This window comes from Pteropus medius, unplaced genomic scaffold (assembly GCF_902729225.1).
Source record: "Pteropus medius unplaced genomic scaffold, Ma_sr-lr_union100, whole genome shotgun sequence".
Lineage (NCBI taxonomy): Eukaryota > Metazoa > Chordata > Mammalia > Chiroptera > Pteropodidae > Pteropus > Pteropus medius.
The window spans coordinates 6,983,713-7,002,284 of record NW_024349519.1 but is presented as its reverse complement, the minus strand read 5'-3'; the positions used below and the strand labels follow the sequence as shown (position 1 = coordinate 7,002,284).

General features: G+C 32.4%; 1 protein-coding gene and 1 pseudogene across 2 annotated transcripts in view; both read left to right on the top strand.

Annotated features, from left to right (window-relative positions):
* CNTN1 (contactin 1) overlaps positions 1 to 18,572 on the top strand; it is a 271,156-nt gene that overhangs the window by 214,228 nt on the left and 38,356 nt on the right. For both annotated transcript variants that reach the window (XM_039882303.1, XM_039882304.1), the window contains exons 18-21: positions 2,144 to 2,293; positions 10,686 to 10,756; positions 13,711 to 13,945; positions 16,380 to 16,483. In XM_039882303.1, the coding sequence (XP_039738237.1) occupies positions 2,144 to 2,293; positions 10,686 to 10,756; positions 13,711 to 13,945; positions 16,380 to 16,483 (560 nt within the window). The remainder of the gene's footprint in view (positions 1 to 2,143; positions 2,294 to 10,685; positions 10,757 to 13,710; positions 13,946 to 16,379; positions 16,484 to 18,572) is intronic.
* LOC120618641 (uncharacterized) lies at positions 12,615 to 12,733 on the top strand (annotated as a pseudogene).

Here is an 18,572-nt window from a genome sequence, read left to right as displayed (position 1 = left end):
TAACCTTGACTATCATGAGAACATTGTGCCCTTGCCAAGAGGGACCCTTTGAAATGGTCCCAACATTTCCATTCTTTAGACATTTAAATGGTGCTGAGGTTTTACAGCATAGCAAATGGGGGAGAGGATCAGACTACCTCCTTGAGACTTTTACCACATTTTTTCTCTTGAGACTTCTACCACATTTTTTCACTTGGACTCCCCAAACTCATAAAATCACAAACTGTCTAATACTTCCAACTGCTTCTGCCTCTAAACCTCTGTATTAGTTTCCTAGAACTGCCATAACAAATTATTACAATCTTGTTGGCAGAAAACAACAGAAAACTACTCTCTCACAGTTCTGGAGGCTAGAAGTTCAAAATCAAAGGTTGACAGGGCTGCACACCCTCTAAGGGCAGTAGGGAACAACCCCATTCCTTGCCTTTTTCAGCTTTCAGTGGCTCCAAATGTTCCTTGGCTTGTGGCCGCATCACTTCAGTTTCTACCTCCCCAGTCAACATTGTATCCTCATCAATGTATGTCTTTCCTTTGTATTTCTCTTATAAAGACACTTGTCATTAGATTTAGGACCCACCTATATAATCCAGGATGATCTTATCCCAAGATCCTTAACTTAATCCCAGTCTTAAAAGGGTTACAAGACCCTTTATTCATATAAGATCACATTCACAGATTCTGATGATTTGAACATAGATATATCTATTTAGCAGTGTCAGCACCGAGCTAATCAAGAAGGGAAGGTTTCGATGGTGAGATGCCCAGTTGAAAGAATGCATGAGGAGAACAAAAGGCAGGCACCAACCTTATTGACAAGAGTGCATGCTTCTGCACTAGGCGACTGCATGGGCTCCACATATGTCACAGAACAATAGTGGCATCCTGCCACACGTGCGTAATAAGCAATAAGCTGAGTCATACTTATATAAATTAGGCGCAGGCCTTTTCTCTGTGAAAAGCCCTTCAGAAACCAAAATTTCACCTTTCTCTTGCAATTATCTAAAAGAAGTCCCTATGCATATGAGCTAAGATAAATTCTGATGTGTTGCGAAGAAGAGTAGTGGAGATAGGAGATAAAGAGGCAGAATCAAAACAGAGGGGAAGGCAAGGACAAACTTTTCATCATAAAGCAAAAGGTATATGTCAAATATATAGATCAAGTGCGTATTAAAAGAAGGGAATAGATGGCAAAATAGTGTCCGGGAGGGTTAAAATCATATCAGAGTAAGGCATGAGTTAGTTTGAGCCTTAAAGAAATTTGTCCAAAAGTAGAAACTGTACACTGGGATGCTTAGCTTTTACTGTGGAGAGGGGTACAACATTTTAAAAAGCTACATGTTTATGGTATTCATTGCCAGATAAAAATTCCTTTACTAATAAGATAATTAGTCCTAAAGGAATAAATTTTCCAAATAAGTAGTATACAGGTATTTACACATATTACATATATGTAGGTTATTTATTAAAAACACATGTGGAAATATTTTAAAGGAGCTTAAAATAATGTATAGTCCTGCCCCGGTTGTATGTTTTAATCATATCAAATAAGTAATCTCAGACCATATCCTACTCATAATTTATAATCTTTCCATTAGTATCTAGTATTTAGCAGCATGAATTCTGAGAGGTACTTAATAAATCTTAATGAATTATTATAACACTTATTATCACTGCCCTAAATGATCTGAGTATAAATCTACAAAACTAATTAGAAAGGGGCATGAACATGTAAGTCCCCTAGTAATAAATCATTGAATACTCATACACTACATCGGTGGCATTCTATATAATTTTTAACTGTTCCAGTTTGTAGCCTTGCCTCAGGAAATCTTCCTGAATTCTACCTTAATAATACAGCTCTTTGCTATTCAAGGTGCAGCCTATGAACTAGCAGCTTAGGCATGACTTGGGAGCTTTTCTTCCCATAGGAGACTTACTAAATTGATGATTCATATGCATATCACTCTTTCTAGTTGGTTATTTATTAATGAACCTCTCCTCTTACTCCCTGGAACTTAACATTTTGTCATTCCCAGTTTTCTTTTTTTTTAAATTTCAACTCAAAGTAGTAAAATAAAAGTGCGGTATTATAAAAGTGATGTCACTTAAATAATATTCTCTATTTAATGTTCATTTTATTTAGATCCCCCAATTATTGAAGGAAATATGGAAGCAGCAAGAGCAGTAGATTTAATACCATGGATGGAATATGAGTTTCGTGTGGTAGCAACCAATACATTGGGAATAGGAGAGCCCAGTATACCATCAAACAAGATCAAGACAGATGGTGCCGGTACGTAGAAGAAACTTTTTAAAATTTAGAAGGCTTATAAATACAGTGCCACTTTAACATATAATTGAATGTATTTGGAAATAAATGATGGTCTGAGGTAAGTGATTCATCTAAACACTGTGTGTACATATGTATTGCACACAGGTGTGTGTATTTTATGTCAAGACAGTCAAAAAGCAAAGAAAGGAAATATGAAGTCAGAGAATATTTTTAGATCATTAATGTAGGGGAAGAGGTAAATAGAAAGCACTGCATATGACCACTTACATGAAGTTGGTATTTAGAATATAAACATTACCCAGAAAGACTCTCGATTAAGCAGGTTCCATGATTGAGAAGGTTCACAATTTTGCGTGTCTCTCAAGGACATTTATAACTGGCCACGTGGATGGAGAGTATGGGCATGGAGGGTAGGTTGAGCAAGGCTTGGAGAGAATGTGGTGAGAACTTCTCAGATATATACCATTTGGCGAGTCATAGCATCTCTGGGAAATAGCTGAAATGTGTCCTTTATTAGGTGTCGCTCTAAATATGGTTGTTGTTTTTTTTAAATCACAGCTCAACTTTGGCTGTTCTTCCAATTTAGGGTCACATTTTTTTAAGCTAAGTACTAACTCCATTTAAATTGCCTTCAGTAAAAGAAGTACTCCACTCTATTTTTATTTCCCCTGCATTACTAAGCAAAAATATTGTTCCAATTCTAATAATAGCTCTTTTTATTATTCCCAGTCTATGAAAAAGAAAATATTTTGTAGGCATTCTGAGTTTATTTTTAGTATGCCTTGCCAAACTTAGTGCTTTATTTGGGGAGAAGATTTTTAAATGGATGACAGACTGCCATTAAAATTCTTCTATGATATCTTAATATAGTTTATTCACATTTTTAGCTACCTCAATTCCTTGGCCAAACTTCTAAATAAAATTTTGAATTCTAAGGTCTTTAGTTTTTAGATCCAAGTTATTTACAGGACTGTCATCAGTAAACTAACTCTTAAAGTTTCATGTAACTTCATGTAATTTACCAAATAAAAATGATTCTGTAATAAAGGAAGAAAAGAAACCCTAAAGTGCTGATCTGCCCTGAGTATTTAACATATTTAAGTTCATCCTCATAATAATATTTTGAAGTAGCTATTACTATTCAAGTTCATTAATGGGCAGTGGGCGCAGGGACACTAAATAATTTACCTAAATTAATATAACTACTTGCAAGATTCCAAATTCAGAATCTGATGTGTCTGATAATTCTGCTATTTATTGTGCTTCTCTCTTAAAGAAGTTTCCTCAAGCAGGACTCATAAAAACACATCCATTTGTACAAGTCTTTATTAATGTTGTAGCAGAAGATTAGATTTCATCCTTAACTACAAAATTAGATGACTTAACTGCTATTTCGTCATTGTTGTTTTAGCATACCCGCTTGCATTACCTTTTTAAAGCATCACTCTTACTTTAAGTTTGCTCAGATGGTATTTTGTTAAGGAATTAATTATCCCTCTCGTGAGCTTAGAAAATAACTTCCTTAAAAGTCTTCAGAGCCAAACAAACAAACCTATGAAGTGATAACAGTCTTATTCAGAATGTAAGATACAGCTCTATAATGATATAATGAGATGCTTCATTTCTTTCCATTGTGGAAAAAAATCAATCCTATATCCTATAACATATTCGTTAATATTTAATAAGAAAATATTTTAGAATATTTTATTAATCAATTTTTATGGCTACCATCATTTATGCATGTGTTATGTTATCAGACACAGTGCTGAGCTCTCTACTTTCATGGCTCCACTTAATTCCCACAATAACTTTATTAAATTGGTATTATTATTCCTAATTGTACAGACAAGTAAGTTAAGGTTACACCTAGCAAATGTGAAGTAGAGCTGGGATTGAAATCCAGATTTTTCTAATTCAGGTTTTTCTAGTTCTAAAAGCTTTGCTCTACTTTCTGGGAGGGCAGTGTACTATATTGAAGCCCCAGGACACTAATCCTTCAGGAGAATCCTGGTACCATCATTTAATAGTTCTGTGACTAGGGGCACATTACTTAACTTCTCTGAGCTTCAGTTTTCTCATCTCTAAATGGAAATTATCTTATGAGATTATTTTTTATAATTAAAAACATGCAAAGAAAGTAAGACTGTCTAGTGCATATTTGCTGAATAACATTTATTATGAGATTAATGCTCATTTTAAATTTAAATATGCTTTTAAGAAAATATTGTCTACACTGTAATTGATCACCTCATTTGGCAATAGAAACATCCATTTTTACAAGCGTAATAGAGGATCGTATAATTTCATATAATTTTTAATCATCTTCAGGAAATAATTTTATATACTTAATATATTTTCAAGTCGTTTTCTTTAATTATTTTGTTATCTTGTTTTAAAATATTAAATGTGTCTAAAATTGGACATTTACATTTTTTATTCTTACAAGAAAATAAAAATACTTTCTAAAACAGGAGGATGTTTGTCTTATCATGTACCATTACAACAACTCTTTAAGAGATGCCAGCATATGTCATGTGGGATAAAGGCTGGTTCTCATTTGATGGAAAGGTTTCTCCTGCTTCATTATGCTGATTGAAAGACATGACATTATCTAATGCAGCACATGCCCTTATCTGTCCAATTACTTAATGTTAAGATTGCAGTGAACAGTTGGGTATATTCTTTGGATTCAGACAAGTGCATTATAAAAGGATGGTCCCAAATGAAGAATTAGAAGATGTGTTTGCAATTCATTGTAACCTATTTAATTTTGACTGTAAGAAAGAGATAACAAAAGCTTCCTTCAAAGTAATGTGTTATCGTAAGACACATCCCCATAGCTAATAAATCTGCAGCTGCAGTTCTTGAGTTGATATCTGAAAATGGTACATGCAGGCTTGTTTTGGCATTTATTTACCAGATCAACCTTCGAAGGAAAAGAGAAAAAAAAAACATAACACCAGAATCAACACTTTCATACTATACATCAAGCTTTAACTTCTTGTCTAATGAAGCTATTCTGCTACTTCATTTAGTTTTATTTTGAACCTTTTTAGATATGATCGATAAAGAAAGGGGATGGCGATAACATATTTTGTAGCTAGTAAGGTATTATGTTAAAGTTAGTTATTATACTTAGTAATGAAACAGATTAAAAGAGCAGAGTATAGATTTTTAAGCCATCAGGAGGCCTAAGTTAAAGTTGCAGCTTCTCTACACATAAGCAATGTGACCTGAACTGTTTAAAGAGTTTCTTTTGGGACCCTTCTGCCTTTTCTGTAAAAAAGAGGCTATGTTGACCCTTGAACGACATGAGAGTTAAAGGCACCAGCCCCTGCACAGTCAAAAATCTGCCTGTAACTTTCGACTCTTCCAGAACTTAACTACTAATAGCCTACCAGATAACATAAACGGTTGATGAACACATATTTTGTATATAATATGTATTATATACTGTACTCTTAGAATAAAGTAAGCTAGGGAAAATAAATTGTTATTAAGCAAATCACAAGGAAAATACATTTGTAGTACTGTACTATATTTATTCATACTGAAAGTTTATGTTGTCTGTTTACAAAATGAAAAATTTCTACATATAAGTGTACCTGCACAGTTCAAACCCGTGTTGTTCAAGGGTCAACTGTACTTATTTCAAAGTGCTGATCTGAGTATCCAATTAGGTGTGATATGTAAAAATCATTTTTAAGTTCTAGATGAGCCTTTTGTTAAGCTGGTTTTCATTCATTCATTCATTCAACAAACTTTTACAAATTGGGGATATTTAACATTGAATTTAAATGAGTTGTGAATATTTGATTTCTACTAAATTAAAGAGAGCATCTTTGGAACTGAATCAGATTTTATTCATATTATTATCTTCAGTATTTAACACAGTGCAGTGTTCATAATTGGTGCTCAAAATTATTTGTAGAAGGAAAAAGGAGAAAAAAGAAAGGTAGGACAATTATTCTGGCAATTAGATGTTAATAGAAGATGATAAAAATAGAAGCAGTTGTCAAAGCAACAGTGGTATTTGCATATCATGATTTAGAAGAATTCATTATCAAATATAATTTGTTTTGTTTGAAAACAAGGTCAACATAGGCATTAGATGCTTTTGTTTTTAATATACTAAGAGAAATAAAATAGGAAGTGTTCATTCTACTTATTTTAAACAATCCATAATTTATTTGAGTTCTTCATAATAATCTTACTCTGCATTATGATTATTTCAGTGTGCAGCCTTCTTTTCTATCCATACAAACATTTCCCTAGATGATATATTTTCAGATTATCATTTAATTGAACAGTTAACAAATTTACTATGCTCTACCAATTTAAATTTCCTGTTTGAGAACTAAGCCTAGATAAAGAAACAAACCTACAATTTCAGCTTGAAAAGACCCTAAGACATTAATATTGTGAACTATTTGGACTCCATATCTTTTTTACCCACTAAGAACAGAACGGATGTTCACCTGGTAGATATGTTGGAGTGTTAGCACTCTGTGGCACCATCAAGCCAGGAGGCCATAAGGTCTAAAAATAAGTTCTCTCATTTGAGTATACAAAAGTTATGGATTTAATCTGATTTTATTAGCAGCTCTTCAAAAAGAATGTATATTTAAAGAGATAAAAAAAAAAGCAGATGTAAGACTTCAATCCCTTTGGTTTTCTAGACTCTAGAACATTATTTACATAAAAATTTTGAATCTCTTGCTAAATTTTTTTTAAGTCACAATGAAATTTTAATGTAAATTAAAATGAAAAGTTGCATTCATGGTAACTTTATTTTAAAAAGACTATACAAGTTAAAGCAATAACGAACAAGAACTAAGTAGTTAACATATTTTGAATCAAGGACCTATCTCCATATACTCTGTAATTTTCATAATTTAAGATTTGTCATAAGCCAATTTATACATTGTTAAATAAACATCAAAGCCCAAAGAGGTAAGTAGCCCCCCTTCCTTGTGGTGGATAATTTCCAAGACCCCCCGAGCAGATGCCTGAAATTGCAGAAAGTACCAAACCCTATTTAGACTGTTTTTTTTCCATACAGACCTATGATAAAGTTTAACTTATAAATAAGGTACAGTAAGATATGAAAAACAATAACAAATAATAAAATAGAACAATTATAACAATATCTTATAATAAAAGTTATGTGAATATGGTCTCTTCCTCTCTCAAAATATTTTATTGTACTGTACTCACCCTTCTGCTTGTGATGACGTAAGATAATACAATGCCTACATGATGAGATGAAGTGAGGTGAATGGCATAGTCATTGTGACGTAGCTACAGGCTACTATTGACCTTCTGAGGATACTAACAAGCACTAGGGCTTCTCTCAGGCATATCTGAATTGCCAGCATTACTGCCCTTGTACTTTGGGGTCCTTATCAAATAAAATAAGGGTTACTTAAACACAAACACTGCCATGCCACTGGAGTCAGTCTGATAACTGAGGAGGCTACTAAATGACTAACAGGTGGGTAAATGTATACTGCATGGATACATGGGACAAAAGGATGATTCACAACCACACAGGACAGCATGAGATTTTATCACACTACTCAGAACAGAGTGTAATTTAAAACTTATAAATTGTTTATTTCTGGAATTTTCCATGTAATATTTTCACACCCCATTGACTGTGGGTAACTGAAACTACAGAAAATGAATTAATAATGGGGGACTATTGTACTTATATGCAAATTATTTAAGCATTCAAATCTAAAAGTAAAATTGGCAGCATTAGTTTATTTTACTAGGAAAAAACAGTCACGGCATTGGCTTTATTTTTCTTTTAAAATACTTTTTAGATCTATGACTGAAACACAGAAGCACTCTCATAAATAGCATTTAGGGAATCACCATTAGACTAAAAATCATGGCTGAAGGACAGGTTAAAGAACCTTACTATTTTTAATCTTTCGCAGTAAAATTGTAAATATTGTTTATTCATGATTAATTCAATAATTCTGTATGTTTCCTAAATATTGGTTTAAAGTCTTTTAAATGATTTATTGTTAAAAGAAAGTCTAGTTTGTTCACTGTTAAATTTCCTGGAGCCTAAAGTTAAATACGTTTCTTTGTGCTTAGAATGATTTACTTCCCTGAAAGAAAGCACTATTTGGCCAGGACCCCCTTTCCTGCAGGGCCAAAAGCAAATAGAGTGCCTATCTGTTCTTAGATTCAAGTCAGATAGGTAGGTTATGTGTCAATTCCACCTGTGAAAAAAATGTCCCTTAGCTGCTAGGACTACAACTGAACATTCAAAGCTAAATGGAGGAAATTAAATCAATAATTAATCCAAGAAAGATATAAAATCACTATTAAGAGATACATTTACCTTTATTTCTGTGCTTTTGCTTGTCTCATTTTAAGCATCATGAGCTCAGTGGGTAATTTTTGAAGAGAAAATAAATCTTGAATTAGTAATTTGAAGCATATTAAAAAATCTTAAAATAAACATTATAAAATGGAAAAAATATTGAATTTAATATAAATATGCTCATTGGTCTAAATAAAAAAATGTTAGTAATAGTTATAAGAAAAAGGATCACAATGAAATGATTTAGAAAATAATACCTGTTTAGGTGAACACACTGCTTGATTCAACAAATTGCAGTATAATAAATTATTTTAGAGTTAGTTTTGAAATTTTTTTGCCTGTGGCCACTGTGCTTATATGTAAAGTTAAACACAAAATTTGATTTATTCATTGATTGTAAGACAGCATACTCTTTGTTTCTCCAAAGCCTAGAGAGTTTTAACTTCAGAATATGAGTTATGGGGTTTAAAAAGTTTCCAGAAGTTATTTTAATATCCCAGCCTTCAATACGTGTTTATCTAAAGTACTATAAGTAAATTATCTTTTAAGATCTCTGTGAACTTAATTTCATTTCTAATACTTATATGGTGACAGTTGAATAGTAAAATAAAATCTCTCAAATTTCAATTTGACTTCTTCATTAGTAAAAGAAATCATCATATAGTATTGTAGATATAAAAGAAAGCATGAACTTTTTTTCTGTGAAATTAATGTATATACTTCACCAAAGAATTTGCATGGCTAACCATAGCAGAAGTTTTGAATTATCTATCTTCAAATTACAATTATTTCTAAGGATTCAGTAAATGAACGTCTTGCTTTGAGTACTCTGAGGAAGATGTGACTATTTTCTATTTGGAAGGGATTTGGAGACTCAAGAGGGAACTGATGTTTCATCTCTTTTTTAAAATGTTAGCAAATCTGGGAATCATATCTCAGACTGCAGCCACAGCATTTGTGTGGGAAAATGTAGCTCCTCTATAAAAACACGGACTTCATCCATGTATTTGGGTAACTGGTCTCCAAGCATTTCAAGTGCGGGGACAAACTACTTATATCTATACAACTCCAGTTAGATGCAAATTCAATAAAATACAGTGTATAATAAGATACAGTATCCAAAATCCAATAGGGAACAGTACCTATCCTGAAGAACTTTCAAGGAGGAAGAATAACTTGGAGGAAAAACAAAGACCAGGTCATTAGACTTGGCAGTTAGAAACAATTTTGTGATTTTTGAGAATGATTTCAACAATACAAAGAAGTGAAAATAGATTATAGGTTGTTAAAAGTGATTATAGAGTTAAGTGCAAAAAAGTCAATGTCAGTTCTTTGCAGTGCAGTAACAGGAAGGGGTGTGATGGCTTGGAGACTAAGAGGAAAACAGTATTGCAAGATAACTTTTAAGGATAGAGAGACTGCTAAGAGTTAGGGCCTCTATAGTAGACTGGCTGAAAACTGAAGGCTTGATATAAGAGGATGGATTAGGGTAGAGATGGAGTCACTGACGGGGCAAAGTTCCAGAAAAGATTTAGGAATTGGAAGTGGGAGCACAAGGAAAAATAATAGATTTCTAATGTTTCCAGATATTTGGAGGAAACATTATCCTGTGTTAACGCACATGCACCATTTCGTAACAGTCATTTGTAGATTGCTGCATAAAACTAACACAACAGTTAGTTGTTAGAAGGTTATGGGCTCAAAAGTAAAGCTGTGAAATATTTCCCAGCAAAGTACATCTAATCTTTCAAAATCATATTAAATAAAAGAACACAGAAAAAGAAGAAAAATGAGGGAAGCAAATTTGCTTTGCTATTCTTTGCTGAAGAAAACTGGCACATTTCTTATGGCACCGAATCAATTTTTATGGCATTATTACAGCCACTGTGAGGCATTGTTATTATAATTGAGTGGATCTCATAGGCAGTTTGTTTTTCCTAATGAAGAAAATTATGTTTTCTGTAGTGAATAAGAACTCTAACACCAGAAAAAATTTCATAGCCTCTATATTTTGTTGTTTTGTCTGTTTGTTTATTTGTTTGTTTGTTTCAGCACCTAATGTGGCTCCTTCAGATGTGGGAGGTGGGGGAGGAAGCAACAGAGAACTGACCATAACATGGGCGGTGAGTCTTAAGTTGCATATATTCTAGGCTGCTTTACCTATACTTAATCTCAAACCTATTTTATTTCCTGAACTAAATTAAAATAAAAGGCAATACCCAAAGCACAAGCTAGAATAAATTACTAAGATAATTGTTTTCTTAAATGCCTGTCAGTTTTATCTGGCTTACTATGGCTTAGTGTGCAAAATAGATCCTTGATGGCCTAAATGATTAAGCAAACATTCAATTGTCTGATTCTAGGGATATTTAGAACTCAGTGTGGCCTGGTAACCCAACTGTAATTTCTAACATTTTCTTCTGGACATTCAAAACTCCAAATATTCCATTAAAAAGCTTTTATATCAGCATCTGTTTTTTAATTGGAGCTTGTTTCTCATTTGAGATTTACTTTGATCCCTAAGTGTAATCAATCGTGATAGGTCAGTCTCAGAAGTCTCTCAAGTGAGTTGTAATTGAGGTTTCCAAAACATTTTATTAAACTATTATGACCCAGAGAGGAGTTCCACATTAGAAACTATAATGTCTGGAAAATAATGCATCTTAGCTGGATTTTTGAAGTGAGAGAGATATTGGGGGTGGAATGGCTATGATAGCACAAACTTGTCTGAATTAGACATCTAACATTTATCTAGGTAACGTGTTTTATATAACTCTATGTAGTCATTTACTATTTTTCATATTTAATAACTGCAGATAGTCAAAAAATACAACTTAAGCTCTAAAGCATTTTGAGGACTGCAGGGAAAATGACAGGTTTTATTCTTTACATAAATCAAATTGATTTGTATAACAGATATTTAACAAAAATTGACTTCACTGTTTGCTGTGTAGTTATATTTTATACTTGGCATTTAAATCACGTATTTAAGTAAGATTTAGAAAAAATGTTTTTCTGTGTGTGAATCTAAAATTATATGTAAGTTTTAGTGTCAATGGAACATGCAAAAATAAAGATAATAGGAAAATTAGAACATCTCACTGTTTTTTATAAGGCTTGATTTTCTCAAACTCTGTGGATATTGGCTTCAGGATAAGATGGTGAGCTTGTCAAAAAATTCGGAATTGGAAATCCGTGTTTAAAATATGCAATAAAATCTCTGGGAATAGGGCCTGAGTATCATTAATTTTTGAAAGTTCCATGCCTATTCTGCTATACTTTTAATTGAAAATACTGAATAGAGAACTAACAAAAAGAAAAGAATGTTTAAACTATTGTGGAAATGTTAGGCTATACCTTCTAATAATCTAAAATCAAATTTTGTATATCCTATGAGCATGACTCAGGATATCTATACTTAACCCGGGAACAACATGGGTTTGAGCTGCCCACATTCACTTACATGAACATATTTTCAATAAATACAGTAAAGGTACTTTTTCTTCCTTATGATTTTCGTAATAATATTTTCTTTTCTCTAGCTTACTTTATTCTAAAAGTGCAGTATATAATATAACACACAATATGTGTTAATTGACAGTTTATGTTATCGGTAAGGCTTCAGTCAAAAGTAGGCTATTAGTAGTTAAGTTATTAGTAGTTAAGTTTTGGGAAGTCAAAAGTTATACACAGATTTTTGACTACACAAGAAAGGTCAACACCTCTTATCCCCACATTGTTCAAGGATCAACTGTATACCGAACAACCAAGTACAGTGTCTTCTACCTTTTACACTTTATACATTTTTATGTATTCCTATTTAACATAAGTATATTCAAGCAACAGTGTTATTTTTAGTTCAAGATTTTTTCCTCAAGACATTTTAACTTGGTTTTTCTGGTGAAAAGATAAATATACAATTTGCATTTACCTTATTAGCTAAAAATGACTAAATGATTAATATTTATTAGAAAGAGCTTAGTCTACGGCCGTGCTATCCTGAACATGCCCTATTCCATCTGATCTTGGAAGCTAAGCAGGATCGGGCTTGGTTAGTACTTGGATAGGAGACCACCTAGGAAGACTAGGTGCTGTAGGCATGAAAAACAAAAAAAATTAAGGATTGTAAGCTGACAAGGTCCTTGCAATCTGTGAGGTCAACCAAGGGTTGCCTTGCCTAAAAAATAAATAAATAAAAATAAATAAAATAGAATAAATAAATAATAAAATAAAAGAAAGAGCTTTAAGTCAGTGTTTAAAGTATGAATTGTTAGGGCTAAGGCAGACTTCTTTATTGGGCAATTAATATAATAAAAAGAAATTCTGAGAAAATAATGAAAAACGGAACACTTGCTTCAGTATTGGAGTCAGACCTTTACCTTCTCTCTTTTTTTCTTTGACCATTTCCATTGTTTGATTACAATATAAATATTCTAGAGTTTTCCTTATAACTTTTATTACTGCTTTTTAACTCCAAAATTCATTTATTCATTTATTGAATAAATATTACTTGGGGCCTTGCTCTAGTACAAGGGATAAAGAAGTAACCAAAACTGACAAACTTTGCCCTCATGATATTTAAATTCCAATAATTGAGAGAGACAATAAAGTAGATAAAGTAAAATATATAGTGTATATAATGATAGTGTTAAAGAGAAAAAATAAAGCAGGGAGGTAAGATATGGAGTATTATGGAAAGAGTCTAGAAATGGCCGATCCTGTGGCCAAGGAAAACATAGTAGGTAATTTTTACCTCAAGAAAATGATGGAGGGGGCATTCTGATGTATGGGAGAGCATCCTAGGTAGAAGGTAGAAGGAACTGAAAGTACCAAGGCACAGAATGAGAGCCACCCAGGGATGTTCCAAGAATAGCAAACTTGGTAAGTGAAATTATCACATGTTTGAGCACCTTTTGCCCTGGAATTTTCAGGCAGCACTAACTTATAAATAAAGTATATGTTTTTGTGAAGAACATGCTCCCATGTGCATTATTATTATATTATTATTATTATTTGCATAGGATCCCCCTAGTAAATACATTGCTTAAATCTGTTAATATTTCAATTTTTTATTTAGCCTTTGTCAAGAGAATACCATTACGGCAACAATTTTGGTTACATAGTGGCATTTAAGCCATTTGATGGTGAAGAATGGAAAAAAGTTACAGTAACTAATCCAGATATCGGTCGATATGTCCATAAAGATGAGACCATGCGCCCTTTCACTGCTTTTCAAGTCAAAGTTAAGGCCTTCAACAACAAAGGAGATGGACCTTACAGCCTCACAGCAGTCATTAATTCAGCACAAGATGGTAGGTAAAAAAAAGCCCTTGCTAGCATGATAATGGAGAGAAAACCTAGTTTTGTGATAGGCATTTCATCTGCTTTCTTTCAGAACTTACTTCTTAAGGTCTTTTTATAACACTATATATTTAGTAAGTGAGTGTTATTTTGAGCCAAATTAAAATGTCAGTCTCTCTTTCTAAATGACAAATATGTGGCCAAAAACCTTTTCATCCTTTAGATCATGTCCATGGTAGTTGAGCTATCCCCAATAAAAATCTTTGTTTTGGACCCTTGTTCCTGGCTCTTTGATTATGATTCTGCAGTCAAGAATTCTCCATACTTGATTGGAACTTCAGTAGGTCTGTGCATTCATAAAATTTACTGCTTACAAATTCCTTAACATATTTTTTTTGTAAAATTTCTTCTTTTGAACCCAATTGGTGTAATTGTAATATTTATGTAACTATTTTTATAATTACAATAGAGTGCTAGGATTTTATTAAAGGGAATCTAGAAAAATGATCAGAAAGGCAGTTGAAATTTTTTTTCTTGGAGAGAAATAAATTATCTGGAAGGCTATTTAGGGGAAAAAATACAGATACTGGCTCTGATCATTTTTCTAGGAACTTTAACCAAACTGAGCATGTCCCTGAGGGACTTTATACATCTATGCTAATATACAGTTTTAGATTAAGCATAATTACATTGATTTCTATGATTTCCTACTTAAACTGCTTTGCTTTTTATTATTTATTTTCCTATTAAAAATGATAAGACCTCCTCATTATGTCTGTACTTATAAAGTGCATTATGTATATGATTAGTGGCTAGAAAAGCAAGCGGAGATTTTATTGTCTTCTGACCTAACACATTTATCCTTAGCCAAGTCTCTCCTGCACATGTGTGAGAAGCACAACTAGAAGAGTTTGAAAACTTAAAACTATATGAGATATTATTCTTATCTCTTAGAGGAAAAATCCTCTATTAGTGTACCCTCAAATAAACATTGAGCTTTTCCTTAAAATTCACATATTCTTTCCATCATAGAGTTTTTAGCTTTCGTATTTGTTAAAAATTTAATAAGCAATCAAATCATCTCACAATCTTTACTTCCCAAACAAAGAGGGAAAACAACCTTATATGTGTGTGTGTATGTGTGTGTATGCACACATACATACTTTTTTAAGTAAAATACTTAAATACAGAGAAAAAAAGCCAAACTTAATACATAGGTAAAAAGCCAAAATCATTTAAGTTTATAATTACTTCAGTACTTTTTAGTCCTAAGTAATAAATGTTACATTCTCTCTGCTTGCTCTGATTCAGCAGAAATATAATGACTTAATGTTAATAGTTTGAACAACATATGAGTACATCTCCCAGGGAAAATACAAAGTATTTTACAAGTTATCGTGTCACCCAATATCAATTTTTTACTGCTTTTTTTGATGCTAAAGTAATCAGGCAAAAAGCCATGCTTGTCTTCTCTTTAGTCTTGGCTATCTGTATTAAATTATATTTCTTTCCCAAATGTTTCATGACTCTCATAAAACCGTAATGTGCCAAAACTTGTATAAATGTTCATCTTTTCTCTAATGCTAAGAAATCGTTCATTGTGCTACATGTTTACCTTGATTTGGAAAGCAACAGTGTTCATGTACAGGACATTTTTAATGTAAAAGAGAATTATGGCCTGTTAATAAAAGACAATAAAAATCGATCACTCCTGCTTAAATATTTCCCAAGTTTCTTTGTGTAATTTTCATAAGGGATGTAAATTACTTGTGTTTTTTTCACCGAACAGAGTCCATTTTGATACATATTTGACTTGATGCCCAGTTAGAAGATTAGACTAATAAAAGCTTTCTTGAGCCCAAGAAACAGTGGATGTCACGACTCGTTTCAAGGGATCTTAAAAAATAATCTTGACTGAATTATAAAAGAGAAGAGTGCTATATTGCTATGTATCTTTAGCTCATATAAATAGAAATTTTAATGAATAATTTTCTATTATAAACACCAAATTTCTACTTTTGATAATATAGAATTGGTGAGCTAAAAAGAATGAATTTTAATTTGCATCTACAGGCTTTCTTAAGCAGATTATTGGGAAGAAATAAAAAAAAATAGTGTTTTTGTTTACAGATATCAGAGAAATTCATGAAGCTTTTTGTATTTTATAAAAATGTGTGTGCATGTGTGTGTATATGTATCTATGTCTCTATTAACATTCAAGCATAGAATATGTGTGTGCATGTATCACCAATGACCATAAAACAAAGTGACATTACAGAAATAGAGGAAGAGATCATAAAATTATTGGATTTATTTTATTCTGGAAATATAACTATTTGAAAATATTAAATGTAGTTTTAATTCATTCATGCAGCAAATGGCGCTCTTTGAATTTTGTATTATAGGCATCTTATATATGAATGTAATGTTTTCATCAAATTTCAGCTCCCAGTGAAGCCCCAACAGGAGTAGGTGTAAAAGTGTTATCATCTTCCGAGATATCGGTTCATTGGGAGCATGTGGTAGAAAAAGTAGTGGAAAGCTATCAGGTGAGTTCAATTTTTATCAAACTACATTTTAATACATATGTCAGTATAAGTTTTCAAATATATTACATCTTTCAATGTTCTGTGTTCCATTGATTTATGTGGCAACTAACACTATATTCTCGATGTTTAATATGTTGGGCATTTATAAGCTAGTTGTTAAGAGTAAAGCAGAGGTTCCTAATTGGCTTATCTAGGAGAGATGTAGAGCCCTCTGTGTTGACAAATAATTGGCCAAAATAAAAACAAAGATAATAACATCCATGGTTAAGCAAGATCTTTTGCAACATCCTTATAAAGATAAATTTTAAGTTTTTTGGAAAACATTTTAGTAATTTATAAAAGCATCCTTCAAGTGTTCATCCTATTTGGCTCAGTAGTTCCACTTCTAAAAGTCCTTCCAAAGGGAGCAATTATAAATATACCAAATATATTTCTCATAATGTTATCTATGAAGCCATAAAATTGGCGACACTCAAAATATCCCAAAGAAAACTTCCCTTGAGAGAAGTCTTAAAGGACCAATAGAAATTAGCCAGATAGAAAAGGGAGGACTTATCCCAGTCCAAAAGAGTAAGACCTGGAAAATTGAAGCTAGAATGAGAGTCAGGGTCTTTAATATAATTCTAACAAAATGTAGACTTGATTGTGTGGGAAAAGTAAAGTCATCTCATATTTTTAAGCACAAAGAGTGAAAATTAAAAGAAATTGACACCATCCCACTTTGCAGATGAACAAATGGATGCCAGAGAGATTCAATGACTTGCCTCAGCACTGATGAAAAGTGTTACAGTAGCGTCAAACTCAGATTTTCTGATTCACAGTTCAGGGCTTTATGCTAAACCACAGACTTTTTTCATTTCACTCAGTGCGTGCCCTTCTGGAACTGTGGCAGTGAGCTGCCCACCCAGACAGCTTATTCTCTCAACTCTTGTGCTTCCCTTCTTTATCTATCCATTGAATATTTGCTTTATGAAGGTAGGATTTTGTCAGTGCCAAAATAGTGCTGGGCGCATGGTAAGCACTAAATAGATATTCCCTGAGTGCTGATACAAATAAAGTGTTATAATCTGACTTTCTCAAAACCATTTTTCTGAGATGTAATCACAAAACCAAGCCAAGTTTTTAAATTTTAAATATGAAAACTGACAGGAATTTTTTTTTTTTTTTTTTGGTACTATAGGTTATGGTCTGGGTAGATCTTAAAGTGTCTTTAGGTAATCTTGCAAGGGTTCAGCTGAAGTTTAGAGAGTGGAATGATAGGAGTGGTCAGAGAAGATCTGATATTAATAATCTATTAACCTAAAAATTATATTTACAACTATTAGAGAAGAAATGGGAGAGAAAAACTCATTGGATGTTAAAAACCCCTGTAATAAATAAGTCCAAGGTATCTTGGGAGAAGATGTCAATAGTTGGAGTTTGAAAGCCATATTTTGGACCATAGGATTTTTCCTTCTTTTATATTACTATTTATTCCTAATTAATAAAAAAGAGAAGAAAATATTATTTACTATATAACTCAGTCATTGAGTCAAAGTGCTAAATGTATATTTTGCTTTGTTAAAAACATGACTGATAATTATGTATTGTCTTTGCCTAAGAATTATATATAGACTATTTTATAACCTTCAACAGGCTGAATACAAAAGAAATATGAGGTGGAAAGTAATGCATCAGCATCAATGAATTCAGACAATAATCAGAATATAAGTTTTTTTGTTTGGGAAGTAAACATTAATTAGGATTCTCAATGAAATTGTTAGCACAAAATAATCTTTAGCACTTAAGAGTTTCTCAAGTGATAATTTTAAGGGAAAAGTATATGCCATTGAGAAGTTGAGTTTCACAGGTTTATGACTTTTTGCATCTTCACACAAAGTAGAATATTATGAACATTGTTGCTGAGAAGACATAGGTTGCTTTCTTAGCTCTGTCACTGAGAAAATTATTTAAGCTTTCTGAACCTTACCTATGAAGATGATAGAGTAATTACAAACTAAGAAGACTGTTCTGTGAAAGAAATGAAATAAAAGTGTTTGATGCTTTTCCCTGTTCTATGTCACTGGACATTTGAAGATGATGATAACAA